Here is a 17,746-nt window from a genome sequence, read left to right on the forward strand (position 1 = left end):
CACCTGGCAGGTTAGGAAGACGAGTCAGAGTGGACGCAGCTTTAGATGAGAAGTGTGGAGGATGCAAAAGACCTAAAAAGTATAGCTATCTTCAAAGATACCTAAACTGGGTGGGTAGACAGGATCCATACAAGTGGAATCGTTAAAGCTGAAGACCAGCAGATGATCAAAGAAGGCAGAGGTCTGTGTTGGTGGGAAAGATTCAGGGGCTTCATAGAGGAGGTAGAGCTCGAGCTGGATCCTCACGAATGAGTTGGTTTTGGTAAGAGGGCAAAAGAAAAGGCATCCAAGGAGGAGACAAAGGAGCAACTGAAGGTGCCAGACAGGAAGTCATAGGGCCACAGTGAGGAGGAACAGCAAGCCTCTCACGGGAGCAGAATATCATGAACAGTATTTTATTTACTTATTTTATTTATGTATTTATTTATTGATTGATACGGAGTCTTACTCTGTCGCCCAGGCTGCAGTGCAGTGGCACAATCTCGGTTTACTGCAACCTCCGCCTCCCAGGTTCAAGCAATTCTCCTGCCTCAGTCTCCTGAATAGCTGGGATTACAGCTGCCCGCCACCAGACCTGGCTAATTTTTTGCAGTTTTAGTAGAGACGGGGTTTCACCATATTGGCCAGGGTGATCTCGGTCTCTTGACCTCGTGATCTGCCTGCCTCAGTCTCCCAAAGTGGTGGGATGAATTACACATTTAAAAAATACAAATTACTTATTTTCTATAACAATGCGTACTGCCCTGAGCATTGCAATAAAACTTTTTTTTTTTTTTGAGATGGAGTCTCACTCTGTCACCCAGGCTGGAGTTCAGTGGCACGATCTTGGCTCACTGCAACTTCTGCCTCCTGGGTTGAAGTGATTCTCCTGCCTCAGCCTCCCAAGTAGCTGGGATTACAGATGCACGCCACCACGCCCGGCTAATTTTTGTATTTTTCGTAGAGATGGGGTTCACCATGTTGGCCAGCCTCGTCTTGAATTCCTGACCTCGTGTGATCCTCTCTCCTTGGCCTCCAAAAGTGCTGGGATTACAGGCATGAGCCACTGCACCTAGCCTTAATTTTATTTTATTTTATGTAATTTTTCTGTAGAGATGGGGTCTCACTATGTTGCCCAGGCTGGTCTCAAACTTCTGGCCTCAAGCCATCCTCCCACCTCGGCTTCCTAAAGTGCTGGGATAACAGGTATGAGTCACGGTGCCTTGGCCTATGAACAGTGTTTTATATTCACCTGCTGATGGCAGCAAAAGTTAACTGGAATTTTAAAGGCAGTCGTAGCAATTCAAGAACTCATTCATTCATTCATTCAACTGTCAATATTAGAACGTGTTTGTGATGGAAATTGAGGACACAACAGCAAATTCAAAAAACTGGGTTTCTGTTCTCACAGAATTCACAATGTGGTGGCGAAGGTAGAGGGGTAATAAGCAGTTAGAGTGTGGGAAGTTTCTGCGATAGGAGAAGTAAAAGTTCAGATTTGAGGTTTTGGAGCATGACAAGAGGAGTGTTGTTTAATGTAAGAGAATGGGAAAGGAGAGAAAAGAGCAAACCCAAGAGGCACCAGAAAAAAAGAAATGGCAGGGGCTGGATTGGATACAGAAGATAAAGAGGGGAAGAGAATCCCAGTTGGTCCCCAAGACTCAAAACACGCCTGTAATCCCAACACTTTGGGAGGCTGAGGTGGGTGGACTGCTTGAGGCCAGAAGTTTGAGACCAGCCTGGGCAACCTAGTGAGATTCCATCTCTACCAAAAAAATCCACAAAATGCCACTGCGTAATTGCAGCTTTTGAGCCCATGTTTGTGTGACACCAATGTTCTGTGCCCTGAACTCCTAAGCCAAGGTAATTCTGACTGTGTGTTGTGAATGAGAGAATTCATCTCTCTGACCTATCGAAAGTTTCAGGCAGTTAAAGGTTGACCTTTGGGTGGGTGCAGGGGCTCGCATCTGTAATCCCAGCACTCTGAGAGGCCGAGGAGGATGCATTACTTGAGCCCAGGAGTTCAAGATCAGCCTGGACAACATGGCGAGACCTTGTCTCTACAGATTTTTTTTTTTTTTATTTAGCTGGGTGCGATGGCACACACCTGTGGTCCCAGCTACTCGGGAGGCCGAGGTAAGGGAATCGCTGGAGCCACTGTACTCCAGCCTGGGCAACAGAGCAAGACCCAGACTCAAAAAAAAGGCTGAGCATTGAATAAGGTGTTTAACCTTGTTTTACTTTGTTAACAAGAAGTCTAAAGAAGTAAAAAAGAGGAATTTCTTATCCTGACCTATTTCTGGACAAAAAGGAGGAAATCACTGGTGAAGTGGAAACAATAGAAAGATCAGGGGAAAGCCAGATTACGACCCTAGGGAGGAGAAGAGGAAACAGAGCTCCATGCCGGTGCCCGACCTCAGGAAGGCAGTGTGGAAGAGGCTGGCATGGAAGTGGCCCAAGAGAAGAAAGACGTGAGCTTCTAACAGGGAAAGTGTAATTCTCTCTGGACTATGGCCAAAGACCCTGAAAAAGGAGAAAAGAGGAGATAATAAAGCCAGTGTGGCTCACCAGGCACCATGTCAGAGACACCAGTCAATTCAGTGGAAAAAGAAATGACCAGTACAATTACTTCTCATGAGGCAGACCAAAGCAAAATGTTTCATAAACGTTTTTCTTCCTCAGTCTTCTGTGCTGTCTTAACAGAGTGTGGTTTGCCACGGTTTAGAAGAGAGAGCACCTGAAATATTTTTCACTCTTCTGAACAAACACCAGGTAGGAAATTGGTCACATAAATAGCAGGAACACAAAACTGAATATCCAGATCGCTTTAAACTACCTTTCCTCGTGCTTATGACAGTTAACCCTGGAAACAATGACAACTACAATGACAACTGTGTCCTGACCCCATGGGAATTCCAAGGGGACTAACCAGTTACGCTGATTGGGAGATGCAAAGCTTCCTCTTTCACCTAGGGGTTTTCTATAAATGGCCAGTTGACAGGAGACGGATGTCAGGACATTTGAGTTTACAGTGAAACAGTATCTTGGTGCCTAAGAAGATGCGTTCTGGTTACAACTAAGAAAAGGGGTTTCTTGGCTGGGATCGATGGCTCACGCCTGCAATCCCAGCACTTTGGGAGGCTGAAGGAGGAGGATCACTTAAGGTCAGGAGTTCAAGACCAGCCTGGCCAACATGGTGAAACTCCATCGCTACTAAAGATACAAAAAATTAGCCGGGCGCAGTGGCACGCGCCTGTAATCCCAGCTACTCGGGAGGCTAAGGCAGGAGAATCGCTTGCGGTTGAGGTTGCAGTGAGCTAAGATCATGCCATTGCACTCCAGCCTGGGCGACAGGGTGAGACTCCATCTAAAAAAATAATAATAATAAATAAAAATACAAAATAAAAAAATAAAAACGTCAAAGAAAGAGAAAGGAAAAAAAGTAAAGTTGATACTCATCAACAGGAGTTAAAATAAAAATTTCTAAAAAGTGGAATACTATGCAGCCATTAAAACAATAAGGTAGATATAACAACATACTTATTAATATAGAAAGATGCTCATGATATATTTTAAGTGAAAAATCAGACTACAAATGGTACATTATTTCATGTTTATACAAAGATCCATATTGTATGTTTCTATCATGGTGGTTACATAGAAAAAGTCTGCAATGTTATCTCTGGAGGCGGAATTATGGTGTTTTTTTAAGGCAATTTCAGAAAAAAAGAATGAATAAAGGGTGTTGGCTTTGCCTTCTGTGACTGGGCAAGTAATTTAGCCTCAATTCCCACATTTCATAAAATGGGATTATGAGGGTTAAATGAGGTAATGCACCTATAGGATTTTGCACATGATAAGAACTCAAAGAAGGATCTTTTATTCTCGCAGAATGGCTTCATAAGATATGGTTAATAACTCACAACTGAGTGGGGTCTTGGGAAGACCTGCAGCCAGGAATGCTGTCTCAGACTGCAGAAGTGAACAGGAACGGGATTTAGGTAGGAGCTGCTGGTATTTCACTAGACTCAAACTTTTCCCTCATTTTCCCTCCTTTCTGTCTATACTCAAGGCTCAACTCCTTCAGAAAATAGGAAAAAAAAAAAAAAAAAAAAAAAGCTCCTCTCCCAGGTTCCATAATCTTCTGTAATTGTGTGTCACTCATTTCATGTGACAGCCTGCTTTTCAGTTTGTGGTTCTTCTGAGCAGGACGCTGGCTCCCCACCCAGAACCCAAACGACCACCACACAGCTGTTTACCCCGTAAGCACTCGGTTAGTGCCTACTGTGGGCAAAACCTAGATTCACAGAGTTGGAAAATTAAATATTTCAGGAACAAGGAAAACATCAGGCTTAGGCAAGGCTAAGGAGAAGGTTTCAGAAGAGGTTACTAAGTAATTACAACAGTCCCATTCCTATTTTTTCCCGTGAAATCGGAAAAAGCTAAGGTAGATTTGGTATTTGTAATTAAGTCTGTAGAGATACGAAATTATACAAACGAATGGGTAAAATATCCTGGAAACCTTTATCAGGACCAGGACACCAGGACGGCTAGAAAGTTATAAAAATGTAAACATATAAAGGCAAGCCCTAGTAAACTTTGGCGTCATATTTGAGGAAGTAAATTGGAGAAATGAAGCCATGAAAGTGGGGAAGCCGAGAGATTTCTGGTGCACATACCATGACCACACCAAAGTTTTTTCAGGGGTACTGTTATTACAGGGCCCTTTCAGTTACAGATTTTTTTAAAGTTGTATCACTTTGCCTATGAAATCTTGATACATGACTAAAATACTGTACTTCACAAACCAAATTCGGCTCAATTAAATTGTTGAATCTAGGTGGCAGGTAAAGAATGCTCATGCCCTATTATTTCAACTTATTAGTAAATTTGAAACTTTCTATAATAAAAAGTCAAAAGGAAAGACGGGTGCAGTGGCACACGCCAAGCTGCAGCTACTCAGGAGGCTAAGGAAGGAGGATCACGTGAGCCCAGGAGTTAGAATCCAACCTGGGCAACAGAGCGAGACCCTTACTCTAAAAAGCAAAAAGAAGCCAGGCAAGGTGGCTCATGGCCGTAATCCCAGAACTTTGCGAGGCCGAGGCGGGTGGATCACGAGGTCAGGAGTTCGAGACCAGCCTGGCCAAGATGGTGAAACCCCGTCTCTACTCAAAATACAAAAATTAGCCAGGCAGGGTAGTGCATGCCTGTAATCCCAGCTACTCAAGAGGCTGAGGCAGGAGAATCACTTAAACCTGGAAGGCGGAGGTTGCAGCAAGCCAAGATTGAGCCACTGCATTCTAGCCTGGGCGACAGAGCAAGACTCCGTCTCAAAAAAAAAAAAAAGCGAAAAGAAGGGCCGGGCGTGCTGGTTCACACCTGTAATCCCAGTACTTTGGGAGGCCAAGGTGGGCGTATCATTTGAGGTCAGGAGTTCAAGACCAGCCTGGCCAACATGGCGAAACCCCGTCTCTACTAAAAATACAAAAAAATTCACTGGGCAGGGTGGCTCATGCCTGTAATCTCAGCTACTACGGAGGCTGAGGCAGGAGAATCACTTGAACCCGGGAGACAGAGGTTGCAGTGAGCCAAGATCACGCCACCCCACTCCAGCCTGGGCAACAGAGTGAGACTTAGTCCAAAAAAAAAAAAGTAAAAAGAAAGAAAAGTGTAAATGACCCCTGACTGTAATCTAGTCTGCCATCCCCATCTCAACATAGAGCCTCGTGTGGAAAGAAAAAGACATTTAGAGCACTCAGAGGCGTGTTCAAATTTTGTGTTGTTCATTTCTTGTTCAGTATTTTGAGCACGTTTTTTCATGAAGAAGGAGGGTCCATCTTTCCTTTGCTGTGTGTCGTCAGTGGCCCACAACACCTGGTACATTATTATTACTAACAATGCACATTATTAGCACAAACACTGTAGCTCTTCAAGAACTTTTCAATACAATAAACACTGAGTATTGGGTGTTGTGCTAAGAACCACGTGTGTGGTCCTTGAAGTGAAAAGGATGTTGTTGACTCATCTTTGGCCCAGACTGCACTGTGAGCTGCATTCCAGATATGATGATGAATTCATTCATATATTAAACACACACTTACTGAACAAGGCATTGTACAAAGATAGAGAAATATGGCAGCACACCTATTCTTAGGGTTTATAAACTCCCTGGTGAGATGCAACATACAAGGAGGTAACTCTGTTACCAGATAAGTAGGAATGAGTGTGATACAAAACGCTATAGGAGTCAGGATCTCCCCTAACTCATTCATTTGGCTACCTCTATAAGATAACAACCTGGGGTCATAGGTATGGATTGTGGCCATGGAATGAAGCTACAGGAAGCAGCCCACTGGCCCATGACCCATATGTCAGTGACACGGTCCCCAACTGGCGATTCTGTAAAATCTCAAAAGGATATACCAGATATCACCAGCACAGTGGCAATCTGTGTACATTCTGGGGGGAGAGGGAAAGCAACATTACCTTATTCACTCTGGCAGCCCTTCACAGCATCACACCCATCAAGAGGATATTAAAGTCATATTTGTTGAACTAAATTGAATTGACCTCTTATCTCTTTGAATTAGGTTCAGAAGAGATTCCCATAACGCTAACAGCTTATCTAACATGCGGATAGGATACAAAGGAGAGAGGGGACAGCGATATGCTGATTTCCTTCTGAACACAGGCCAAGTGGTAATCAAGTCAACTAGGGTAGAGAGGGGCTGGATCCCCAACCTTCTCCATTTAAAAGCTTGATAGGCCAAGGACGGTAGCTCACGCCTGTTATCCCAGCACTTTGGGAGGCTGAGGCAGTTGGATCACTTGAGGTCAGGAGTTCAAGACCAGCCTGGCCAACATGAAGAAACCCGTCTCTATTTAAAATACAAACAATTAGCTGGGCATAGTGGCGTGCACCTATCATCCCAGCTACTTGGGAGGCTGAGGCAGGAGAATTGCTTGAACCCAGGAGCTTTTGGTGAGCCAAGATCGTGCCACTGCACTTCAGTCTGGGCGACAGAGTGAGACTCTGTCTCAAAAAAAAAAAAAACAAGCTTGATGTTTCTGAATAAGAGCTTATGACGACTGCGGGGTGATGCCTCTAAGGCAATGGTTCTCACAAAACATTGCCAGGGGTTATTTTTCTCAATTTGGCAATGTCTGGAGATATTGTCACACTGGGAAAGGGGAACGTGCTCCTGGCATCCAGTGAGAGGAGCCCAGGGACGCTGAAAAGTATCCTACAATGCACAGGACAGTCCTCCACAACAAAGAATTATCCAGCTCAACATGTCAGCAGTGCCACTGTTGACAAACCCTGAGTTTGGGGGAGTGTGTTTCAGTCAACTCCCAGACCAGTCTGCATTCTTAATTACCTTAAAAATGAATGCTCTGAACATTGGGGGGTTTCAGTAACAGACAGCAGACAACTCCATGCAAACCCTGCACTGAGATTCTAAAAGTCCCAACAAGGGACTTTTAGTACAAATCCCTTTTAGGTATAAAGAGTAGCACAATAATCATGAAACAAACACGTAGCAGAATCAAGGTGAAAAGAACTCCTACTCTTCATCTGGAACAGTGCTAGCCAATGAAATACAATGTCAGTCATGACTGCAAGCCTTGTATATCATTTATAAATTCTGTTGGCTGTATAAAGTAAAAGGAAGCAGGTGAAATTAAGTTGAATAATAGATTTCATTGAATGCAATATATCCAAAATACTATTATTTTAATATATAATCAACATAGAAATTGTTTTAATTTTATTATTTTTTTTCTTTTTGAGGCAGGGTTTTGCTCTGTCATCCAGGCTGGAGTGTGGTGGTGTGATCACAGCTACTGCAGCCTCAACCACCTGAGCTCAATCAATCCTCCAACCTCAGCCTCCCAAGTAGCTGGGACTAAAGGTGTACACCACAACACTCAACTCATTTTTGTATTTTTTGTGGAGATGGAATTTTGTCATGTTACCTGGGCTGGTCTCAAACTCCTAGGCTCAAGCGATCCACCTGCCTTGGCCTCATAAAGTGCTGGGATTACAGGTGTGACCCATTTTATTTATTAAAAAATAAAATTTTATAAAAATTAAATAAAATTTATTTTATAAAATATATAAAATTTATATTTTATAGCCAATATAAAAATTATTAATAATATATTTTACATTTTTTTCATACTAAGTCTTCAAAATCTAGTGTGTATTTTATAATTAGAGTACATCTCAATTTGGACCAGACACATTTCAAGCTCTCAATATCCACATGTGGTTGGTGGCTACTGTACAGGACAGCACAGATCTAGACCTGTGATAGGAATCACCAAAGGTTCTCATCAAAAAAGCAGAGTCTGAGCGTTTTGCCCCAGTTTTGAGTCAGCATGTCTGGAATGGGAGCCAGGAATCCACATTTTGAGCATTTGCTCAGATGATTCTTATTTAGTTGTTCAACAGACCACATGCTGAGAAAGGATGATTTATTCTAGTCCATTGACTTGTTTGAAAGATAACATGTGCGTCTCAGTCTCTCATATTCTAGTCCAAAACCATGTTCCATAGCATTAGTTTAAAGAAACAAGAGATGTCATAACTATAGAAGATATAGGGGAAGGTTGTTTTTTGTTTTCCAAAGAAGGAATGGAGAATTCCTCCCACAAGACAACCTTTCGGCTGGGTGCGGTGGCTCACACCTGTAATCCCAGCACTTTGGGAGACCCAGGTAGGGTGAATCTCCTGAGCTCAGGAGCCCGAGACCAGCCTGTGCAACATGGAAAAACCATGTCTTATCAAAAATACAAAAAATTAGTCAGATGTGGTGGTGTGCACCTGTGGTCCCAGCTATTTGGGAGGCTGAGGTGGGAGGATCACTTGAGCCTGGGAGGTGGAGATTGCAGTGAGCCAAGATTGCACCAATGCACTATAGCCTGGGTGACAGAGTGAGACCTCATCTCAAAAAAAAAAAAAAAAGAAAAGAAAAATTGTTTTTCCTAAAAAAAGAATCTTGCATAGTTTCTCATACAAATCCTGAGGAAAACATTTTCCTTCAGCTCTTATTATTGGGCTATTTCTGCATGTATTTTCTGAAAATTTAAATCAATACACCTATGAGTAATGTTTTTCTGTTTTTAAGGAGTTTTACTTCCTCAATCATCTGCAAATGTTTTAGGGGAGACTCAGTGTACTATACACCACACTCTCAAACAGGAAGTAACTACCTTGTGACTCAAAAAATGCCAGAGCACCAGACTCAAACTAGACCAGACTAATACGGTTCTTTCTGTTTTCATGCAGCAGGTTATATTATCTAAAGCAATAGTAAGACTGCTACTGTATCCTCACATCTGCTTATTGTTTTCTCATCTCCAATTTCAACTCAATAATAAACTCATACTAAGTGAATTTGCTTCCATAAGTATAAAACTGTCCTTCTCAAGGGCAACAAGCAAGGAGAATTATGCTAAAAATGGTATCTTAAGAGTCCTTTGTGGTCTCACCTGTATCCGTCATCGAGACCCTTTTGCTCACAAGGAAATGATTTTCGAGAGAAGGTCCATGTACATCTGATTTGTGGGTAGGCTTTAAACCTGACGGAAAAACAAAACTCTTCATATTGGTCAATTTCATAATCTTCACTTGAATTGGTAGCATTTATAAATCCCTTTTCTGTAAGAAAAAATAGGCATTTATGAGTTAGTTAATAATATTCATATGGAAACGTACTGAGAAGATAAAATAAACTTGTATTCATCAGTTTAACACTGGAAAACTCAGGTGTTGGCATGCTGCAGGTCAGGTTAGATAATTCAAGTGAAAACCCAGGAGTCCTATCCCTAGTTCTAAGCCTGAGCTCATCATCTTTCGAAGTTAAGAGATGTTTAAAAAAAGAAAGAAGGAAACAAAAAGAATGGGATGTAGATAATTGACTGTCTTCCCAGAGAAATGTATAAATAAACTTACAGATTTTGCAGACAATTTCCAAAGGTTGAAAGGAACCCCCACTCCCGTGTACACACTAGGGGTCTCCTTACAGAGTCTGGAAGCCCCTGCTCTCAGCCAGCACCACACTCTCTCGTTGATGAGAGAGAGAAAAATAAACTCAAGGCACAAATAAAAGGGCAATCTGGCTAGCAATATTCACGAGGTTGCCTTACGGAACACTTCCTTATTAATCTGCTAAGAGCATCGCTGTGTTTCTTAGCATTTTCATTATGGCTGAACGCTGTACCCTAATCTGAGATTATTGAATTGTGTTCCATTTCGGATCCTACATACCCCACCAAAATTTCAGGGCATCTAAGGGCTTGTACTGTCTCTCAGTGCTCACTGCCCTAACAGTGAGGCTAGTTGGTTCTTAGAACCAGTATTTATATTCTATTTTGTGTCAGGCTCTGTGTCAGGTTCTGGAACTACAAGGATAGAATGAATCGTCCTTGTCCTTAGGAAACTTACAGTCTACCGGGGGATAAAAGCACACAAACAGATGGTCATATTACAAAGTGTTATGTGCAAACACAGTGGCATTCAAGCGGGCCTGGTTTCACGGGAAAAGGAAGACGGTGAGCAGATTATCTTTGCAAAGCTATTCTAACTCGGTTTCTTTCTTAGTGTTTGAGAGTAGCATTATATTGAAATCCGAATTTGTACCGCATACCTCACATTCCACACTAAAGCAACTAAAAATAGGAATAAAGATTGTGTGAGCAGCCTGCATTACCTACGATGGTCACCAAAGCGGATTGACTGGGATGCTTTGAAGAGGAACAAGTGTAGTATCCCGTGTCGTTTCTTGCCACTGATGATACAAAAGCAAACAGAATCCGTATCATAGTTCTGTTTGTTGAATAGGTACTCATCTCAAAGTAGCTGCCCTAGGTTTTAATAAAACAGAGTTTGCATTTAATGTTTCCAATCCGGACTGTTAGTTAATTGTTCCTGCATTTTCAGAATACAAACTTGTCCTATTACCTCCTCGAGTGCCTTGTTTTCTAATTCCCAGGTGAGCCCGAATCCATGGTTCACATGAACAGCTTTGCACCTTATCCATAAGGGTTCCCCCACTTTAAGAAATAATTGTGGCAATGTGGTCTGAGGAGTTTGATTTAGATCTAGGAGATGAAAACATCCCAAGTGAGAAAAAAGAAAGTGATTATTGCCTCATCACAAAGGATATCCTCAACATTCTGAACAAAGACTTTAGCATCATCTCAAATATTACTAACCACATTAATCAAAGAAGCTTTTAGAGACGGACTCTCCTCTTTTATGAAGAAATCAGCATTTACAGAATCCATAATATTGCATTTACTGTGGCCTAAAGGAACGACAGGATTTCTGAAGTTGAATGATCACCTACGCAGTTACTGTTAGTCCCTGATCGTTGCTAAGAAATAGTCACTGAAAATGAAAGTACGTGATATTATAGAGTTACCTATTGTGAACAGCCTGGTGCATTCCCTGCCCAGTTCATTTCTGGCACAGCACCTTATGTCCGTACCAAATAATTCATGAAGCACTTTCTCCTCCTTTTTAACAACAGCTGGACTTTCTTCTTTACAACTGCAATTAGAAAATAAGTACCATTTGGAAGTTTTAAAATTACAAATGAATGCTCAAGAGGAGAACAAAGTTCTAGAGCCATTTTTAAGGGTCAAATGGTAAGCAAAAGGTCAAAAGGTAAACAAGCCCAAATCTATGGTTTCAGCTAAGAGCTCGTAAGGGAGCTGGCTAGTTACTCATTATCTCAATGAATTAGAATAACACTAAGGAGAATTACATAATAAAACAGTTTAAAATTGTTCATGTTTGATGATCTCTTTGTTGCTGTTGTTTAAAGACAGGGAAAGAAAGGAAAAAGATGAGAAAGAAGATCAAGGAAAAAAAGAGAAGAAAGAGAGAAGAGAAAAAGCATGATTGGGCTTTCATGAAGTTTAGCAAGGTAAGCATCCTTTTCTTCACAGCACTGAAGGGGACGCAGTAAGGGATGGGGAAGCTAAAGTTTCAAAGGTCACCCGAGTTCCCACAGGAACAGAGGAGGGCCAAGGTGTCACCTGCAAGGGAAATCAGCCAAGACTCCCAAGTATTCAACAGAACAAAACCCCTCTCCCTGCCTCAGCAGAAAGCGAACTTTTGTACCACTTTGGAACAAAGTATTTGGTACTTTTTCTCCTTCTATTTGGTCCCATTTAAAAAGAAAAAAAAAAGTTGTTTAGTAAATTTTAATTAGTTCAAACTGCATGAATTTTTACTTTGTGAGAACTTAGCTTTGGCATATATGAAAAACTATGTAAACATTTATACCATACTTACTAACGGCTAGGCACTGTTCTATGTGCTTTATATATATCAATTCATTTACTCATCATAGCAATCTTATAAGTACTTGTTGTCATCCCCATCCTTCTGATGAGGCACAGAAAGGTTAAGTAACTTGTCCAAGGCCACACAGCTGCTAAACAAACTAGGGTTCAAACCCAGGCTATCTGGCTCTAGATTCTATATCTTTAAACAATCATATTAGACTGCTTTTCCAGAACAAACAGGACAATCACAAATTGAACATTTAGTCACAAGGAATTTCTTTCTTTCTTTTTTTTTTTTTTGAGATGGAGTCTCGCTCTGTCACGCAGGCTGGAGTGCAATGGCGCGATCTCGGGTCACTGCAACCTCCGCCTCCCAGGTTCAAGCGATTCTCCTTCCTCAGCCTCTTGAGTAGCTGGGATTACAGATGCCCGCCACCACGCCTGGCTAATTTTTGTATTTTTAGTAAAGACGGAGTTTCACCATGTTGGTCAGGCTGGTCTCGAACTCCCAACCTCAGGTGATCTGCCTGCCTTGGCCTCCCAAAGTGCTGGGATTACAGGCTAAGCCACCACGCCCGACCTAGAATTTCCTTTTTCTTTTTCTTTTTGAGACGGAGTCTCGCTCTGTGGCCCAGGCTGGAGTGCAGTGGGGCGATCTCAGCTCACTGCAAGCTCTGCCTCCCGGGTTCACGCCATTCTCCTGCCTCAGCCTCCTGAGTAGCTGGGACTACAGGTGCCCACCACCACACCCAGCTAATTTTTTTGGTATTTTTAGTAGAGATGGGTTTTCACCGTGTTAGCCAGGATGGTCTCGATCTCCTGACCTCGTGATCCTCCGGCCTCGGCCTCCCAAAGTGCTGGGATTACAGGCGTGAGCCACCGTGCCCGGCCTAGAATTTCGTACTTATAAGAGAATTGTACTTTAAAATCAGTATCTTTCTTTTTGCCCCAACCAGATGCCCAGGGAGCCAACAATCCTGGAACGTAGAGGGACTTTTACTTGTGTACCTTGATGCCCAGGAAGGGTCCTGTAGTTGATTTGAGGGGCTCCAAAAACCCCTTACCAAAAAAATCCTTGTCCTCCCTGTACACTGGCCATTCTGTATTATTTATTTTATTTTATTTATTTAATTTTTTTTTTTTTTTTTTTTGAGATGGAGTTTTGCTCTGGTTGCCCAGGCTGGAGTGCAATGGCGTGATCTTGGCTCACTGCAACCTCTGCCTCCCAGGTTCAAGAGATTCTCCTGCCTCAGCCTCCAGAGTAGCTGGTATTATAGGCGTCCGCCACCACACCTGGTTAATTTTTTGTATTTTTAGTAGAGATGGGGTTTCACTATGTTGGCCAGGCTGGTCTCAAATTCCTGACCTCAAGTGATCTGCCCACCTTGGCCTCCCGAAATGCTGGGATTACAGGCGTGAGTCACTTCACCCGGCCCTATACTGGTCATTTTTTAACTTTAAGAAGCCAGAGTTTCCTGTTTCAATGAGCATAAATTAAATTTTACATACAGCTTGACGTCAACTACATTAGAAAAAAGCCAAAAGGAAATTATGAGAATAGCGGCTACCACGGATGTGTCATACCTTTCCCCCTGTGACTCGCAAAGCACCCATTCCACGATCGGCTCTGGAACGCTCTCAGATATGCAGACCAGGGCGTCCTGGTTTTCCATTTTTCTAAAGTAAGGTCTTCTTAATGTGTAAAGCAGGGTATCTAAAGCATCATAAGTTATTAACATTTTACTATTTTAAAAATAATTATCTTAGCAGCCCCTCAAAAAAGGATTCTATATCATTAAGAAAAGTTCGTATTTTATACCATAGCAGTGTCTTCTGCAGCCCCGCCAACCATTACATACACAGATTTTTTCTTTTTTTAATACTAAAGGCATCAAAAGAAAACCAACCACTATATTAAATTTAGCTCTGGCTGCAGTGTCAACTTTAACATTTATCCTCTTGGCCAATTTCTCTGGGTATTTCATAAATCCACAGCTAACTAAAGTAGTCGAGTGAAGCCATGTGAAAATACAAATATTGATAGGCACAGGAAAAAGGAAATTAGCAATAACATATGGCTTAAACCCTTGTTTAACGCAGAGTTTAGACCTCAACTTTCTTCCTATAATTTGATCTGCAACTAGTCAGAAATACACTAAGATTCAGAAAGCCAGAAGAAACATGGTAGGGTGGAGTTGGAATTGCAACAGAACTTAGAGGTTTAGTTGAGCCTCCCACTCCCATGGACCATCACACACACACACACACACACACACACACACACACACACACACACAGACCATCCTTCACTCCCAGCTATGTCTAACATAAACTTTCTACTTCTACTTTGACTCTTCTAGGGACTGGAGTTCATGACCTTCCAGGGCAGGTCATTCTAATTTCTGACAAACTTTTTTTTTTTTAAGGAAAGTTTTCCTATACTGAATTCCAGCCTCTCTCCTTACAATAAATTTTGCTTGAAAATATTATGTATTCTTTTATATATATATATATATATATATATATATATGAAAGAATATAGGGAGTGTAAATTTCAAAGCATAATCACAACAAATACCCATGGAGCCACTATCCACCTAATAACTAGAATATTAATACCTTTTGATCTACTTTTGTGCTTCTCCCCATCTCTCAACTGTACATGGCCTTTATCCTGAATTTTGTTTATTATTCGGGGACTCTTCAAAGTAGTTATACCACATAAATATGTGGTGCTAAATGATATATTGATTTATTTCATTCTTGAGCTTCAAAATAGTGTTATCAATCAATATGCAGCTTCCACAACTTCATTTTTTCATCCAACCTTATGTTTTTAACATTCATCCATGGTTTTACGTGTAGCTATACTTTATTCATTTTTTTTTTACTGCTACATCATATTCTATTGGTATATATATCATTGCTTTTTCATTTTCTTGCAGTAGACATACATTTGGGTTGTTTCCTTCTGTGTGTGTGTGTGAGACAGGGTCTCTGTCACCCAGGCTAGAGTGCAGTGGTGCAATCTCAGCTCACTACAGCCTCAACCTCCCAGGCTCAAGTGATCTTCCTGCCTCAGCCTCCCAAAGTGCTTGGATTAGAGGTATGAGCCACCACACCCGGCCATAGTTTTTTGTATGATCAACCATGTGCTCTGAACATTCCACACATTTGTACTGAGGCATGTGTATAACAGTTTCCTTAATAACATACCTAAGAGGGGAACTGCTAGTCTACATGGTATGAGCACATTCAGCCTTACACATAATGACCATTTGTTTTCCAAAGGGGTTATACTAATTTATGTTACACACCAGGAGATGAGAGCACCTATTGCTTTGTATACGTACCAAGACTTCTTAATTTTCAACAATCTAGCAGGTATAAAATGGTATTTCATGGTGGTCTTAATTTAATTTATCCATTATTAATTTAACATGTGTTAAAATAATTACTTGGAAGGCCATTAGGCTGAGACAGCTCTAATAGCTTGAGTTCCTATGTAAACAAATCAAAACCCAAACTTAAAAAAAAAAAAAGGGAAAGAATAAAGGCCGGGCACGGTGGCTCATGCCTGTAATCCCAGCACTTAGGGAGGGTGAGGCGGGAGGATCGCTTAAGCCCAGGAGTTGGAGACCAGCCTAGGTAACATGCCGAAACCCTGTCTCTACAAAAACAACAACAAAAAGCAAAAAACAAACCCAATTCAATATGAGCAGCAAAATGCCACTTAGCTTAATCAATGAGGAACTGCAGACTGACCAAACGAGGGACTGCCCTTCCTTAACCAATCAAATCTTTTCTTTGTCTTGCCTCCAGGAACACCTTCTAGAAAGAAGTCTTACCCTTGAATGCCCTGACAGGAGCCCACCTGCTTACCATCTGGCACTGCCCGATTCATGAATTGCTTTCTGCTCAAATATACTCTTTACAACTTTAACGTGCCTAAGTTTATCTTTTCACATGTTTCTTGACCGTTTAGGTTTCATGTCCCAAAAATGAAATGCCTACTCATGTCCTTTGTTCATTTCTCTACAGGTTTTCATTTTGCTTTGCTTTTCTTATTGACTTATTGACTTACATAGATTGTTTATCTTATTGACTTTACATATTATGACTATTAATCCTTTGTTGATTGTGAACTGCAAGTAACTTTTCCCATCTTGTGGTGATTTTTACTTTTTCTCCCTGTAATTTCTTTTTTTTTTTTTTTTTGAGACGGAGTCTCGCTGTATCCCCCAGGCTAGAGTGTAGTGGCCGGATCTCACCTCACTGCAAGCTCCGCCTCCCGGGTTCAAGCGATTCTCCTGCCTCAGCCTACCCAGTAGCTGGGACTACAGGCGCCGCCACCTCGCCCAGCTAATTTTTTGTATTTTTAGTAGAGACGGGGTTTCACCATGTTAGCCAGGATGGTCTCGATCTCTCCCTGTAATTTCTAACAACTGGTTCTTATCCTACCCTCTAGAGCAACTTTTTAAAAGTCTAGCTTTGATTCCATATGAAAATCCTTCAAATATTTAAAATTAGAAACTGACATCAAGGGAGACAATTACCATACAAGGTACTTTAACTCGTTCGCTCAGGTTTCCTGACCCAAATCCTAAAAGAATTTCCTCTGTATTACACTGCAATCAACCTTATCGTGTCTGCAAAATATTTCCTTCTATACACTACACATTCCCAATTCCTTCAACTGCTCCTAATTTAAAGAATTCCAAATTTTCCACTATCCTGGTTGCTCCATTTTGTCAGTATTCATCTAAAAAAAAAAAAGTAGAACTGAAATGAATAATCTTCCATTAATTTCCTTAATTTAGACGTTATATTTTCATGAACACTGCCAAGGTTCAAATTTACTTTTTTTGGCAACCATGCCCTGCTGGTGGTTAATACTGAGCTTGTGGTTGACTAAACCCTTTCCTCTTTTTCACACTGACTGTTGCCACGTCTCTCCCACCTATTTTTTGGACCCCACCACCTTGCAGAATGCTAAAAATAAGTTATAATTTGCTTGAATAATTGTTGTTACATTTTTACACTGTAAATCTTAAGTGAAAGGAATATACCCTGAGTATAACAGAGACACAGCAGATGCCCACTTACCTTATACAACTATTTATAGTTGGCAAGAAAATTTAAAAAGGAGAGAAAAAGAGAAAGAGGAAGAGAGGGAGAGCAAGAAATGTCCTCGCTTCATCCAACCTGGGGCATGTATTGACTGTCCCACAGAGGCGGTGAGGGACTAGAAAGGGGGCAGGGAACAAGACCAACACCAAAGAGCAACGAAAGGTGATTCTTGGCTTTGGAGCTTGTAGGGCTCTAGTCCTATCATTTTCAGAGTAATTAAAGGACTTTCCAGAACAAATTTTGAGTAATTTTGACTTTAGCTAAGTATACCTTACAGGCTGACTTTAGAACCTTACCCCACCCCCAACCCCAGTAAGATGACACTTCTGGGAATCTC

At 41.5% G+C, this 17,746-nt stretch overlaps 1 protein-coding gene and 1 long non-coding RNA gene across 5 annotated transcripts in view; one reads left to right on the plus strand and one right to left on the minus strand.

The window, feature by feature from the left end:
• The window catches only part of FLT3 (fms related tyrosine kinase 3), a 103,634-nt gene that overhangs the window by 35,132 nt on the left and 50,756 nt on the right, over positions 1-17,746 (minus strand). For all 4 annotated transcript variants that reach the window (XM_021929518.2, XM_021929520.2, XM_009191689.3 and 1 more), the window contains 5 exons: positions 13,864-13,993; positions 11,409-11,536; positions 10,946-11,085; positions 10,695-10,848; positions 9,475-9,643 (listed from right to left, as the gene is read on the minus strand). In XM_021929518.2, coding sequence (XP_021785210.2) covers positions 9,475-9,643; positions 10,695-10,848; positions 10,946-11,085; positions 11,409-11,536; positions 13,864-13,993 — 721 coding nt within the window. The remainder of the gene's footprint in view (positions 1-9,474; positions 9,644-10,694; positions 10,849-10,945; positions 11,086-11,408; positions 11,537-13,863; positions 13,994-17,746) is intronic.
• Positions 11,143-16,222, plus strand: LOC103879125. The gene is made up of 4 exons (XR_639572.3): positions 11,143-11,386; positions 11,517-11,634; positions 11,814-11,915; positions 16,102-16,222. It is a non-coding gene; the product is annotated as an uncharacterized LOC103879125 (long non-coding RNA).

Source organism: Papio anubis, chromosome 15 (assembly GCF_008728515.1).
Source record: "Papio anubis isolate 15944 chromosome 15, Panubis1.0, whole genome shotgun sequence".
NCBI classification, from domain to species: domain Eukaryota; kingdom Metazoa; phylum Chordata; class Mammalia; order Primates; family Cercopithecidae; genus Papio; species Papio anubis.